General features: G+C 47.2%; 1 protein-coding gene across 2 annotated transcripts in view; it reads left to right on the top strand.

The window, feature by feature from the left end:
• The window catches only part of Spon1 (spondin 1), a 283,414-nt gene that overhangs the window by 252,618 nt on the left and 14,995 nt on the right, over positions 1-15,801 (top strand). For both annotated transcript variants that reach the window (XM_013074649.3, XM_087211613.1), the window contains exon 7: positions 6,931-6,995. In XM_013074649.3, the coding sequence (XP_012930103.1) occupies positions 6,931-6,995 (65 nt within the window). The remainder of the gene's footprint in view (positions 1-6,930; positions 6,996-15,801) is intronic.

Raw genomic sequence — 15,801 nt, 5'->3', positions numbered from 1 at the left:
GGTTTAACTTCATTTTCTGGATTTTTTTCGTGTTCGTCATGGCACCTGCATGGACACAGTTCTCTCTCAGCTGCATGACAGCATGGCAGATGGCAGTGGAGGAAACTTTGACAGGAGTAAGTGATCATGTCCCTCTGCAGGAATCCAGAGAACAGTGGCCCCGTTCAGATTTTCATAGCAATCCAGCTGAGCCACGATGGTGGCTTTGGCCAGGATGGTGGCAGGGCAGGTGACAGAAATGGAGGTGACAGAATGTGCTGATGGACTGGATATGATAGGTGTGAGAAAACACCACGGATGAGCACCTGGAACAGTGGCATGATGGAAAGAATGAGGGGTGCTGGGATTGGGGAGAGAGACAGGGGCTGGCTGGAGACACCTATGGGGCTGGAGACACTACCTGGTGAAAGACAGCTGGTATACATGTTTGGAGCTCAGAGGTGAGGTTGGACAGAAGATTAAAATGTAGGAGTCATCAGTGTGCATCGTTGATTGAGGCTTGGGACTGATAGAGACGAGAAGAAGATCAAAGGCTAGAGCTCAGAGACACTAACTGTTCAGAGGAAAGCAAAAGGGAGTCAGCAGAGGAGCCCAAGAAAGAGCCCAAGCCAGGGCAATGAGAAGGAAATGAAGAGGAAAGTGTGTCGAGGAAGAGGGATAATCAGATGTGCCAGGGGACATTGCGTGGCCAGGGAAGCCCAGGGCTGGGTTTGGCCATAGCTTTGGGCACAAAGAGGTCATCCGCGACCTCAGCAAGGGCAGTTTCAGAGGAGCAACGCATCCCAGTCACCTCGTCTGAGCAATGGGGCCACACACCTCCCTACCTCAAGGGACCACCAGCAAACTGTAAAGTGCCACCAACATGAGCAGCCTGGTTTTATTTATGACCTGATAAACCCAGAGCCTGCTGAAATGATGGGAGGCTATGGTTGGGCACAGTTGATTTTAAAGATGCTTAAAGCCCTGTTATCACCTCATAAAACGGCTCATTTCCTGCTGCTCATCACCAGGACATCAGTAGGGATGAAAAGTTACCTTCAGAGGTAGAGGCCAGCAGGATTGCTTGTTTTTGTAAGTGGGAATTCTGGGAAAGGGCAGAAGTGAATCACAGAGGCACGCAGTGCTCAACGGAGTCTCTACACAAGACTTGGGGCACCGCCCTCCCCTAGGGACCCAGGCAAGCTGGGCCACAGACAGAACCTCCACACGGGGTCAGGGCGCTGTCCCTGAACCATGAGCAAAACGGGGCAAGGAGGGAAGGAGAGTGGAGAGGAAGGAGGCCGTGCAGAGTGGAAAGGGTGTGAGTTTTGAGGGAAAAGTCCCTTACTGGAGTGCACAGTCCTGGCGGTCATGAATGAGTCACTTGACTTCTCAGAGCCTCAGTTTCCTCATCTGCAGTGGAGCATCTGCAAGAAACAAGCTGACAAATGGGGAGCTGTGCGGTGGGGGGTCCGCGTCTGTGCCTGGGCCTCCCTCGTGTGCGGTCAGTGTCTTCCTGCTTCCTCCTCTTTGGTAGCAGACAATTTCTCTCCAACTCAAGGAGCCTGGGCTGCCTCGCACCCCCAGCCTGCCCACTGCCCCCATCAGAACTGGCTCTCAGGACCGCATGCCTTGAGCAGGATTGTGAACCCCGCAGGATGGTCCCCCAGTGAGACTGTGACAGGCAGGTGGGCCGGGCCGTGCCCTGCAGAAGCCTGAGAGATGGCCAGATCCTCCTGGGCACAGCCTACCTGCCCTTCCGGCTCAGCCATTGCCTGTGAGATGAATTTGCCCAAAAGATGTATTTCTGAGGATTCGAAAGTATCCCTTGATGGCCGGGGATTTAGGTCAGTGGTTTCACCGCCTGCTGCGCAAGCACCAGGACCCGAGTTCGATCCCCGTACCAAAAAGAAAAGTATCCCTTGCAGATGTGTTGTGGGGATTAAATGAAAGAATATATACAGGAACATATATAGGTTGTCAGCAAGACGCCTGGAGCAGAACAAATGGGAAATAACAATTGTTATCATATTCCTATTCATTTCTATTCTTCTGCCTCTCCGATCACAGACTGCTGTCCCACTGGTGGGGGGTGCATAAAGGGACACCGGGCAAGCTGATCACGCTCCCTCAAAGACTGCGCATCTAGGGAGCTGAGCCTCAGTGCCACCTAAAATGTGCGGAGAGCTTGTGGTTCATGACTCGGGGGTGGAGTCAAAAGATCAGGAGCCAGGAAGACATAGGAACAGAGGAGGAGCCAGGCAGGATGGAAAGCACAGACTCCAGCCAGCGTCTCTGCCTGCGGGCCTGGCTGAGATGCCCGGAGCTCTGCCCATTGGGTGCTGGCTCAGGAGACCACAGGAGGCTCCTACTCCGACCCCAGATTCACACTTTTTTTAATACTGGGGATTGAACTCAGGGTCTTCACAATGAACTACGTCCCCTGCCTTGTTTATTTTTTATTTTGAGACAGAGCCTTGCTAATTTTCCCAGGTGAGGCTTGAACTTGCCACATCCTCCTGCCTCAGACTCCCAGAACACATTCACCACCTCAGCCCTCTGCTCTGCATCTCCTGACACTGATGTCATTTCTGCCTCCAGCCTGTCCCAGGCCTGCTGTCACTCCACGTGAACCCTCCTCTCTCCAGACCTGACTTCAGCCCCCAGCCTGTTTGGGGTTGTGCTATTCCCGTTTGGCACTGGGAGCCTAGCGCTGCAGTACAGCTGTTACAGCTTTCAGCCTTAACCAAAAGCAAAATGAAAGGAAGACCGTGACCTGTTGTTTCTTTGGGAGTTTCAGTGTTAATTGGCGTATCTTTGGAAAAGTGTTAACGTCATCCAAATACACCGTGAACTATGACTGCCTTGAAATACTTGTTTGAAAAGTTTCCTATGGGAGATGTAAAAGGGCTCTAAGGATCCTTGAAAGATCCTGTCTGCCTTCAAGACTTATTAGCACAAGCTTTTCATTTAAGTCTGACATGTGAATTGCTTACTTGGAATTTAAGTCCTTCATTCTTCCGAAAGTGACCTGCCCAGCGCTCCAGCGGCCCCATCCAAGGCTCCCAGCTACGTGAGCCTCCCCTCAGATGCAGCCACCGGAGTGGCCTGCAGATGGGAGGATGTTCTCCTGCGGCTGGGAGGGTCTGCAGCTGCAACCGAAAGCCTGGCTCCCTGTACTCAAACAGCGAAAATGGATTCTGATGCCACCACGGTCCAAATGTACGCTGGAATAAGAATGATGCCAGACTTGATGGCACACGCCTGTAATCCCAGCACCAGGGAGGCTGAGGCAGGAGGATCACCATGAGTTCAAGGCCAGCCTCATTATACAGAGAGACCTTGTCTCAAAAAACCAAAAGAAAAAAGTGATGGCTGATGTTTACGGCACTTGCTATATGTACCAGGCACAGCACTGGCGCATTACATAAACTGTCACTTTGTCCCCCCTGACAACTGCATGGGGTAGATTTCTTTTTAAGCCCATTTCACAGATGAGAGAACTAAGAGAGGCTGAGATTTGCCAAAGGACACAAACAGCTAGTAAATGGTGGAGTAGGGATTTGAACTTGGGTGTGATCCTACAGTTAGCCTGTTCTCTCAGATACACTGCTTTCCTGCCTGCTGGATTCATGAATATTACAGGGTGGACAGTATCCACTGTATCCAACCCAGAAGGACCTGAGCCCATGTACATTCTCGCTGGGAGTATACTCTGATAGAAACATTTGGAGGGCAATTTAGTTGGCCCCTCCACAATTTAAAATTTATTCACTTTTGATTATTCCTAGGAATCAAGGTCACACGAACCCTTGCATGTGCGAACAAAGAAATATTTACATAAGTCTTCATCAGCCTCATTCATGGAAACAATTAAATATCCCTAATAATGCTAGTTAAATAGAGTGCACCCATGTTCTGGAACTCTGTATGTCAAAAAGAATGACGTGTTTTGCCTTTGGACGATTAACTGTGCACTGTTGAGTATTTGGATATAGCCAATAATTAAGCCAGCTCTCCATTTTATTTTTTTGAAGACAGGATCTTGTTACATATTTCAGGCTGGCCTTGAACTCACAGCAATTCTCCTGCCTCAGCCTCTCAAGAGCTGGTACTACAAGCACACATCACCATGCCCAGCCTCTCCATTCCTATAGAACTTTATATCAGAATTTTGATGCTTCAACAAAAATATTTCATTTTGTCATTTCATTGACTGTCATGTATGATCACAAAAAGGAACAAGCTGTGGATAAGACAGATGTTGTGTAATCCCTGGACAAAATGATTTACAGCAAGAAGCTGTAATACCCACACATATTGGATTCAGCATCCTCGGAGCCTCCATAGAACTGAAATAGACAAACAGAATTTTATCATCATAAATAAACACTAATGGAAGGACCAAAATATCGTTATTGAGTTATTTGCTGCAAAAGCAAAATCAACCTGTCATTAGCCAGGACCCGAGAACCAAGGTTTAATTGTAAAGCACAGTGAATGTGCAGGGCCAGCCAACTCCGTGGCCACCTTAACCCCACCCACACTGATTTTATTTTTTAGTGAGGCATTTCTTCAAGGGCAAAGGATTGTCAAGGGACAGTATCTCATCACTTATATCTCATATCTGGGATTTCACTGTCATGTCTTGACCTGGCTTGCCATAATTTTGCAGGTCTGCAACACTTTAAAAATCCAAAAGGAGGAGGGTCGTGCTGTCTAGTGATTACTGTATGTAGTCTGTAGTACACACTCATGGAAAACCTCCCCCATGGTAGAGCACTAAAGTATTTCTGTATGGTATTGCTAAAGTCATAGTGGAAAATTGTTAAAGTCATGGCACAAAACAGGATATACAGTATGGTGTGATTTTTGTGAGAAAGCTATGGATAATGTATGCACACATAATTGTGTTTCATAATAAAGGGTCTAGGAAGGGCCACATCCAACTGAAATATTCTGGAGGAGGAGAGTAAGACAGAAGGCAGGGTAGTGTTGAAGTAGAACGTGCTCAACATCTACATTGTGTGTTTCTGTGATGCTCAAGTTTTGCACAGTAAGTGTATATATTACTCTGCAAGTGAAAATCAAAGGAAAGACGAAGTAGACCAGGGCCAGAGGATGAGGGCAGGCAAAACACAGGAAGTGAGATGTGAAGCTGTGGGAGCCATTGATGCAGAGGAAATGGGCATGGAGTTACGGACTTGACCACAGAAGGCCTTGGAGCCCAGCTGGTGTGAGGGGTGGAGCTGGAGGAAGCTCGGAGTCCGCTCAAGCAGCTGGTGGAAGTACCTGGAGACCTGACGGCTCTCTGGAGGGGACCAGGGCTCCAGGGTCAGAGGAAGGGCTCTGCGCGGCACATGGAGGGAACAGGAGAGACGGAGCTGGCATTCGGGAAATAGCTCCGGTTCCACCTATGCCTTTGTGGTAAAGAGCTTCTCCCAGTTAGTCACCACGTATTTATTAGGAGGGATGCACCGTAAATAAATAAATCTTCCTTGAGAAATGTAATCAGTCAGGTGGGGCTGGGAAATGCTTTTCCTGCAGACCTGTGGATGTGGGGGTGTCTGCGTATCTGAAGATTCTTTCCTCTGACCAAAAATGGCATCCCAGGGACCCTGCACCCAGAAAGAGGCTGTGAACGCTGCTGACTTGTCCTTCGACCTTGCTCCTGTCCTCCACCTCCCCCAGGACCATCTGTTCAGCCCCCGCCATGCTGGTTCTGGCCAGCCCCTTCGTTTCAGAGGCTCAACACCCGGTGACCCCCTCCCTGGTGACGGAAAAGACACTCTGGACTGAGAAGGCCTTTTATCATCCTTGGGCCAGAGTCTGGAAGACACCTCTAGCCTCCTTCCTCCCAGTTTCCTCAGGGCTGTGAGGTTTTCTAGACAAGTTATGTAACCAAAGGGAAGTTCACCAATTCATCCCAAATATGTTCTAGTTACCTACTGCCAGGCACAGCTCTGAGGACTGGGGTGTAGCTGTGAGCCAGCCAAGCAATCTCTGCCCCCCTGGAACTCGGGGATCTGTTCAGTTGGCACAAAAGCTCTTCATTCCCCAGCTGGTGACATTCTGGAGTCTTCTGTGCATAATGGACCATGGTGTCTGAGCACTGCTGAGCCCGGGCAGGGGAAGGAGACATCTCGGGCCAGCCAAGTCCACTCTGGGGAAAGCCCAACCCAAAGTTGAATTTGGACTTGTGCAGGCCTTAAACCTCATGGCCATGACACAGGTGAAGCGTAGGGTGAAACTAAAAGTAAACACCCAACTAAACCTCAAAGTAAAGCTAAGTGAGATCAGTGAAGTTCCAATTTTTACTCCATAATGACTACTGACTGCTTCCTTTCAAAATGTCAATTATCAAATTATTCCTGTAAAAATTATTTTAGGTTCCCCATGCTTCAGTAGCGCTCTACACACTGTCCAAAGCAAAATAGAACAGAATCTCATAAGTATGACAAGGGGTGTGGAGCTCTGGCTTAGTGTCCAAGGGACAGGGTCTCAGCAGCAGGGGAGGCCAGGGGGGAACAGTACTTGGGTTAAAGTCTTGGCCGCATTGTGCTGCCTGCTGACCCCGCTGGCTTGGAGCAGGCCCCACTCAGGGTCTGGACACAGACACATGATTTGGCCCTGCAGGCTGAATGCAATGTGGAAGTCTGGCCACCAAGGAGAAGTCCAAGTTGGAGCTCTGGTTCCAGTAGGGGAGGGCAAATGTGTGGCTCAGTGGGCTCATCAGTGTCTGGGCCAACCAGGCATACTGGACACTGACTGCCACCTCCTGGTGCTGCTGAGACTCCTAGGTTTCCCCATCATGGGGCAAGATGGGTGCACACCTGGGCAGGTAGAATCTTGACAGCAGGTAAAAGAGTGGTGGTTGGCAGTGTCACTGTCAAATCCCTCTTATTCCTGTGAGCCTTCTGTTCACTAGACATTTGTGATTCTTTTTTGCAGAGTGATGAGGTCCTCACTGTCATCAAAGCCAAAGCCCAGTGGCCAGCCTGGCAGCCTCTCAACGTGTAAGTAGCAAACAGCCCCTGGCCCTTCCCTGTCCCATCCTCGCCTTGTACTGGTAGCTGCCTACCTAATGGCTACCACATACTATTTATGTTATTAAAGTCAGTAATATCGCTCAGGTGAACCAGCAGGTAAGATGCAGCTCCTGTGTGAAGTGTCATGCATGCCTCAAGAATATGGGCATGGTTGGTTTCTTCCAATGGTCTTCATTCATGCCCTCAGCACAACAGATCAAACATACATTTGCCCTCAGAGCATACAGGTGTACACCCTCTAAGTGAGTATGACTCATGGAAAGCTGGACTTACCCTGAACCCCATTCTCAGTCCAGATCTCTTTTCAGCATGCTCTATCCTTTGGAGACTTCATTACCCTGGAATTGTTGACCAGAGGCATGCTAATGGTTCCCAAACTACCATTCCCCTGGATGGATGAAGGGATGGATGGATGGAGAGTGATACATCCATCAGTTTCTTGGACATTTCTCCATGGATGGCCCACATGTGTTTTAACTCACTATATCCAAAATGGAACCCATCACCTTCCCACAAACCTGTTCTTTTCCATGTGGAGAAACTTCAAAAGTACAGTGAGTGCCCAAGTCCTGTTGATTCTGCCTTCTTAGCTCATAAACTAGTCCTTGTCTGCCCGTTCTCCTGCCATTAGTTCAAACCTCCACTATTTTTTCATGCCTGGAGTACTCCGTCTCTTCCTTCTTCTATAGTCTCCCCCAGTCCAATTCCTCACCCATATTGTTACCAGAATGATTTTTAAAAATCTGAACCTATTGTTTCCTCCTCTTCTTAGAGTCCATCTGTTACCCTTAGCCTCCAGGACCCAGTCCATAGCCCTTAGGTGGGGTTGACAGGTCATAGTGAACATGAACACAATTTAGCTCCTGCATCCTTTTCCTTGGCTCATTTCCTTGGCTCCCCATTCTGCACATCACTCTGACCACCCTGAAACCTGTGCAGTTCCTTGAACAATCTTTGATTTCCACTTATCTTTTAAGGGAAATGGTTTATGAAAAGTGGCTTGGCTAGCCCCTCTGTGGAGAGGTCTGCATCCATTAACAATGAAATTGACGGAGACAGCAACAACATGGGGAATGCATGAGATCCTGCTCAGCTGGAGAAAAGGCAAAGACAAAATGATAGAAAAAATCACAGGACATTAAAAGGAAGACTCCCCAGAGTGTGGCAGCAAGAGCCCAGGAGAAGGAGCACTCGCACGTGACCAGCTGGAACTGGAAAACTGTTGCCAGGCACCTGGTGCCTGCCCACTTACCCATTCAACAAACTAACAGCTCTGTACACAGCTACCATGTGCCAGCCCTATACACAGTCCCTGTGGTCTGGATTCAAGAGAGGAAACAGAAAATAAACAGAGTTCCCTCGCTCCAGGTCTGCCTTTTGCATAAATCCAGGAGGCACCGTATACACAGAGTACACAACACACAGTGTCATCATGGTAGCCCCATGCACTCCAGGGGCATAAGCATGGGTGGGGAGAGGTCAGTGAAGGCTTTGTGCAGGAGTGCACATTGGGCTGGAAGAACGCTCCTTGCTGATCAGGACTGGCCCAGGCTAGGGGGCCTGAGGAGAGAAGGAGAGCTCACCCTTGGATACCTGAGCGAAGGCAGCCCAGCTGTGATCTCCAAGATTTGCTCTGGATCCTCTCTGAGGAAGCTCACACCAGGGGGCAGCAGAAAACCTGCAGCCCTGGCAGCACCTGCCCCTCCCCTCCGCGAGAAGCAATGGCAGATAGCGCTTTCCTGGTATGTGAGCATTTGCTGTCTCATCTCCACCCCAACAGAAAGGACTGCAAACTCACCTTTGGCTCCTTTGGCATAATTGACATCAGTTAGCAGTCAGGTCACCCAAAATCTATTTGCTCAGATTCCACAGGTCTCTTTCTGGTTTCTCCTGGTTTCCAGGCCCCAAGAGGAGGTGTTTATTCATTGGTCATGCAAATAAATGTGACATGGCTGTGAAGGAAAGGCATGGGATGCCAGGACAGTGTGGGAGGGGACCCCAAGCCAGCTAGGGGGGAGTAGAGTCAGAGCTGAGATCTTTGAGGAAATGGGAATGGGGTCAAGATCTACGGAATCAGGAGCTGACTAAAGAACCAAACAAAGGGAGAATAGTCTCAAAAACCCAGAGAGACTGTTGTGTCCAAAGGCCCTATATGAAGGGGAAAGAGAAGGTACAAAAAGGCTGTGGTTGTAACTGGATCCAGAAATCAAAGAGGAGCTTGGTGTGGGACCAAGCCAGGCAACATTAAAACTTTTGATTTTTCCATTAAAAGGAATGGGAAATCATTGAAGCATTTTAAGCAGAAGGATGATATGATCAGATTTGCATTTAGAAAACAATAACACTGTGGCTCCAATGTGAAAAGGTAGATGAGGTGAGACCAGAGAGGAGGCAGATGCAGGGAGCAGGGTTGGGGAGGACTGGTGGGGACTGGGGTGAGGGGGGTGCTGCACGGATGTGAGCGGTGCCTTTAGGAGGCAATGCCACCCGGCTGCCGTGACAGGTTTAGAGAGGGCGAGGGAAACAGGGCAGTCAGATGCTTCCTCGGTGTGCAGCTGGCCTAAACAAGGAATTGATGGTGCCACCCCTAAGACTGGGAATATTCGATGAAGTTCAGTGGGGATACCCATGAGATCGGTTCTGAGCATTATGTTGTTAAGATATCTTCAAGGTGTCCAGATGGAAAGCAGGGCAGGGTGGTGCATGCCTGTAATCTCAGCACTCTGGAAGGCCTAAACAGGATTGCAAGTTTGACCCCCAGCTGGTTGACCTTAATACCTTCTCTCAAATTTTTAAAAATAAAAATGGCTGTGGATATAGTTCACTGCAAAGGCCCTGGGTTCAATCCTAAGTTACCACTCCCCAAAATATCCAGATAGATGTGTTAAGTACCCAGTTAGCTATATAGCTCTGAGTTTCAGGGCAAGAATTTTGTGCTGATTTACAGTGGTACCTCACTTCACAAACACAATGCTTTCCATGATTCTGGTCACAAACCAAACTGGATGAGAACCAAATCAAATTTCCTCGCAAGGTCAACGTTGAACCTAACCATTGAATTTGATTCAGTTCTCATCCAACTCAGTGTTCAACCAGAATCATGGAAAGAATCAAGTTAATGAACCAAGATACCACTTATATAATTGAGCGTCACGGAGGAATGGGAGACAACCACGGCCAAAGTCACAGAGGAGAGAGAGCTTATGAGTCAAGGACTTAGGGCTGAGTCCCAGAGCTCCAACATTTTGTGCTGAGGAAGACTTGGTGTGCAAAAGGAACAGCAAAGAGATCCAAAAGGAAGTTGGTACCCAGAAGCCAAGGGAAGAGTATTCAAGGAGAGTCATCAGCTGAGCCCCATCCAGCTTGGAGATCAAGTGAGACAGAACTACAAAACGCTCCTTGGATTTCTGGACAGGCAGGTCACATGTGACCTTATTGAGAACATGTTCTGCTAAGGGATGGGAGACAGTGAGTGTAGCAGGTGGAATGTGAACTGGGGTTACGGAGTCAGGCGTGCAGTTTGCACCGGAAGACTGGGCTGTAGCTCCAAGCAGATAAAAATCAATGGCACTTTTTTTTTTACCTGTCTCCTTTTTTCAAGGTGGAAAAGACTTCCGGAAAAATTGAAAGCAGTATTTTGGAATACCTTCGCACACTTCACCCAACCCTCAGACTTTCTGTGACCTTAGCAGAAGAAAATTACTTGGTGGCAAACATTCAGACCTCCCAAACACCCGAGACCACTCCACTCCGTGCCACCAGCTTGTTAAGGGAAAGGAATTTTCCTTTGATTTTTCCCATAGCCTAGGCTCCCCTTTCCTCTTCCAAATCTCATTAGGAAGTCAAATTAGGAAGCCTACCCGAAGCCAAGTTTAGTTTTGCAGAGCAGCCCTCCCCCTCCTCCCTGAGCCTGCTCAGTTGAGGTTAATGGGATTCCAGCCTCCCTCGGCCCAGTGGAAAGCTGGGGTGACCTACTTTGCAAGGTCCTGCCCGTTGAAACTGACTTGTTTTTCAATGATCTTCATCTTTATCCCCAGCACCACTTCTCAAAGGACAGCCGTGAATGAACATATCAGTGGCTGACTTGTTTGGTTCAATAAATCAAGCTGCAGCTCCCACAACCCAATGCTCAGGTTGAGACAGAAAAGACAGATTCTGAGCAAAACTTGTGTCCTTCGCTAGTTCCTCTGGCACCTAAGTGGAAAATTCCCGGGTTTCCTGCAAATCAGTTCTGAATTTCCATCACCCAGTTCCTGTGGTGTGGTCGGAATGCTAAGAATTACTTATTCCCTTTCTTACAATGACTCCTGGAAAGGACTGTAGTCCCCTTAAATTGTTCCCAGCCACGAGCCTGAGCTAACATTTGATTCCACGGTGGTCCATGTTTGCCTCTTGGTCAGTTTTCAGGGTTTCGAGAGCCTCGCTCAAACCTGTCTGCATTCGGCTGTACTTAAGCCTAATGAATGGCTTGAGCCCCCTCTCGTGACTGAGTTGAGTTTCTGCAAGTGCGAAACGGGGATTCCTGTGTTGGAATACGTGAGACAGAATGCCGCCAATGAATGGTTTAGAAAACTCTTATCCGAGTCTCACTGGTGTGGATCTGTAACTTTGGACGGGAGACTAAATCTCTAGAGGAAACATAAAAAACCATCTCTTCCCTCTTTTATTTCGTGGTGCTGTTGGAAGTTCTTTTTGGAAAAGTTGCATAAGAAGAAAAAGCCTAGTTTGTGTTGGTCATACTGACAAACGATTTCCTCACAATAAAACCTTGGGGTAGGTATGGTAATGTGCACATTTTGCAGATGTAGTATCTACAACAAAAGGTGAGGTAAAAGCCCCTGTTCCAGAGCTGATAAGTGATGACAGAGCCAAGATTCAAATCCAGCAGCTGTCTGGTCCAACACCCCGGGTTCTTTATGAACGCCTTACTGCCCCTTGGAATATGAAAGGAGGAAACATTTCTCCATGTTCTCCTTTACTTTTCATTTTCCTGACATGGACCTTGTTCATAGCCTTCCTTTGTTGGGACTGTGGTCTTTTTCTTACTGGTTTAGATTATTTCTGAATACGTATTAACACTTCATCAGTTACGCTTGATGATGACATTCGTCACCACGTCACTTCTCTACAATTCAGGTACAGGTTGTGCATCTATTACCCGAAGTGCTTGGAAGCAGAGAGAGGTGTCTGGGATTTCAGATGTTTTTGGTTGGAATATTTGCATATCCATAATGAGATTTCTTGGGGGAAAGACAGGACCCACGTCTAAACACAGAATTCCTGTGCATAATATATACACTTTATACCCATGATGTGAAGGCAATTTTCTGCGATATCTCTGGTACACTTGCATTTTGACTGACCCATCTCGTGAGGTCAGGTGTGTAATTTTCCATTTGTGGTGTCATGTTGGTGCTCAGAAAGTTTCCAGTTTTGGAGCACTTCAGATTATGAGATTAAGGATATTAAACATGTACTGTTTTCATTATGCAGATATTTTTAACTAATACATAATTCTATTGGTTAATTTTTTCTTTTGATTGCTTTTATTATTTAAAAGCTGAGAAAATTATTTCTCTGACAGATTTTTTTTAATTTTGATTTTTTTCTATGATCTGGCTGTTTTCTATTTCACTCTAGATTTGTTATTAATTATTCTCATTTGTCATATGATATTAGATGTGAATCCTGTTTTTTCATAAACCCACTTGTTACATAATCTTTCCTTTCTCCCTAATTTGAGTAGCCTGTTTTATCTAAGTCTTTCTCTGTACTTGTAGAATCTCCAATTTCTGCCCACTGGCTTATATTTCTATTTTACTTTGAATATTATACTTTTTTGATTACTATTCTTTATCTATATGCTGGTTTATGATATGACTAGATCAATTTCCTTTGCTAGAAAACTGATTCAAATTTAAATCCTAGATAGAAAAATGAAATCAAATTAGCAAAATGCCATATCTTAGAAGACATGACATATAGGAATAATAACTTTTATTATGGCTTGAACAAATTGAAGAACTCCAGTCTGATCTAGCATTTCCTAAAGAAAACTTACATACATTCTTTCCATTTCATTATTTTAAATAACCATTTTATAATAGAAGTAACAAATACTTTAAAGTGATTTTAATTAAATTTGAAGGTCAAGGAAAGTACAAGAACTCCACATTCATTTCCAAGATTAATTCATTTATTTCAACAAATATTTGAAGAATAGGTACTGTGTGCCAAACTCTAAGCCAAGCAGGGGATATAGCTGTAGTCAAGACAAAACCAGTCCCTAATCAATTGGGCACTAAGGGGGGACAGATTTTAAACAAGAAATTCCCATGAAAGGGTGGACTCAGTAGGCTATGGTAAGATGAAAAAGAGGCTCCAAGAAATTTGTAGAAGTCAGAGATGTCTTCCCCAGGAGTGGTACGTAAGCTGGGGGTCAGGGAGAAATGTTCCAGTCAAAGATGAGAGAAAGGAACAAGGTATGTGTGAAGATGCTTGAACATTTTCTCCTGGCCCTGACAGATCCAAATTTACCATATTACCCAACATAGGGCCAGGCTGCTTTAGGCAGGGATTGGTTGCTCTAAATTCCCTGTCCCTTGAAATACAGGCCAAGATCTAGAGGGGACCTCGCTCAGGCTACAGATTTGGGTATAGCATTGGGTGCAAATGAATTTGTTCAGAATGACTTTCACAGGCTTTGTTCTCAGATGGTTACATCGACCAGCTGTACATAGGTGAGGATGATGTGTTGGGATGGAGTCAGTTGATTTCTACAGCTCTGGCTTCTTCGGCAGAGGTGTTTTTGTTCTCTTACATTGTCATTGTGAATTGTGTCAGCTATAGGGTACAAAATATGAATGACTGGCCTGACCCAAAATCCCATGCTTAGGAAAATGGTAATGTAATTGGTGGATCATTCGGTCTCTGACAACAGAAGAGGAGGCCTGCTTCCCAAGGGACTGCTGGACCCCCCAGGGGCCCAAGGGTCAAGGTCCCTGGGCCATAAAGCTGTGCCACACACATGCCAGTGTCCTCTCGCTTGGCAGATACTCCAAGACCGACCCAAACCACGTCCTGTGAGTCCCTAGGCAAACAGTGCCACCACTCCCCAGATGGCAGTCCTTGTAGAAGCCAGGTCTCTTCAGATGCTGCTAAAACCACTGACCTACATGCCAAAAACTGCACACATGGGAAAAGAAAATCAAATCCCCTATCTGTGCTTAACTAAATAGCAGACTGTGTCAGGTGATGCCTCAGCAGTTTATAAAGTCCTCCTCATAAGGCCTCTCATTTGATCCTCACACAGTTATTATTAGATGAAGACATTGAGACTCAAACATGGGTGAGTGACTTGCCCAAGATCTACAGCGAGTAAGGACTATGGCTCAGGTCATCCCGGATCTGTGTTCAGTTGACCCACAGCACACCAGGTACTGGGGTACAACTTAGCGTCCCTGCCCTCAAGGAGCCCCCAGACTAGCGGGGGAGACTGAACAATAGGAAGCAATGACAATCACAGTCTGAATATAGACGGCTGAATGATGTATGGAAACGCAACCCAAGGACACTCTGTCAGGGCTCAAAGGCTCCTGGAGGAGGTAACACATGAGGGAGGGTTGAGCCAGAAATTATTAAAACCGGCTCCTGGCATCTCTGATTCAGTAAATCTGGGGTGAGGCCCAATAGCCTGCATTGCTAACAAGTTTCTGGGGGCAGGGGGTGCTGGCTGCCACTGCTGCTCCAAGGACCACACTTTCCAAAGCACTGAAGACGGTTGGCAACAGATGTGCATGCAGGGCCCTGTACTCAGGCTGGCCTGGCTGGACACAGGGACCTTTGGGGACGGAGGGGTGCAAGGAGAGGGGAGAGGGGAGGCAGTACCAGGCCCTGCTGAGCTGCTGGTTCTGAAGCCAGGGCTGGGGCAGGCTCTTCTGCATTTCTGTTCCAAGCCCTACACTGGCCGCAGGCAGTGTCCCTTCCTTCTGGTTTCCACATCACCGTACAGTGCTTCTACAGCCCAAGCAACCCTTATCCAAAATGCTTAGGACCTGCACTTCATATATACCTCATTTACATAGCCTCAAGATAATTTTATATAAATATAACTTTAAGTAATTTTGTGTGTGAGATGAGAGTTTCGTGGTGTGGAAGTTTTCACTTGCCGCACCAGGTCAGTGCTCAAAAAGCTTTGGATTTTGAAGCATTTTAGACATTCAGATTAGGAATGTTCAACCTGTAACAGTAATAACAGCTCAGATGCCAGGTCCTGGACTAAAACTGAGTCCATTAGCTCATTTGACACCCTCAGTAACCCTCTGGAGTAGACATATGTGATATCTATTTTAAGATTTAGACACAGAGGCACAGAAAGATTTTCAAATTTACCTAAGAACACAGAGCTGTACGAGATGGTGCGAGACACACCCATGGTGTTAAGTCCCATCTGGCTGTCCAGGCCTAACCGTCTAGTTCCATGGAGTGCACCAGGTCTGGACTCATCACTTTCCAGGGCCAGGTGGGGCAGACAGAAGCAGCTGGTCCCAACAGAAGGCACAGGGGGCTCCCAGCAGCTGAGATGGAACAGCTGGACTAAGACCCGCTGGTCCCCAGCCAAGGATTCCCCATAATTAGCGGCCTGGGGGTGTAGAGTCATGGGAGCCTCCGCCCCTACAACCTGTGTTTCCAAGTTCATTAACAGTTATACTCTTTCATTGCCTCTCTCCAAACAGGATAATCCGAATCCCACAGGACTGTCCCAAGGGGAGAT

This window comes from Heterocephalus glaber, unplaced genomic scaffold (genome assembly GCF_053883595.1).
Source record: "Heterocephalus glaber isolate CG9 unplaced genomic scaffold, H.glaber_assembly_v1.0 deba00001428, whole genome shotgun sequence".
Taxonomy (NCBI): Eukaryota; Metazoa; Chordata; class Mammalia; order Rodentia; family Bathyergidae; genus Heterocephalus; species Heterocephalus glaber.
Note: the sequence above shows the minus strand (reverse complement) of the source record. Positions and strands in the feature narration are given on the sequence as shown.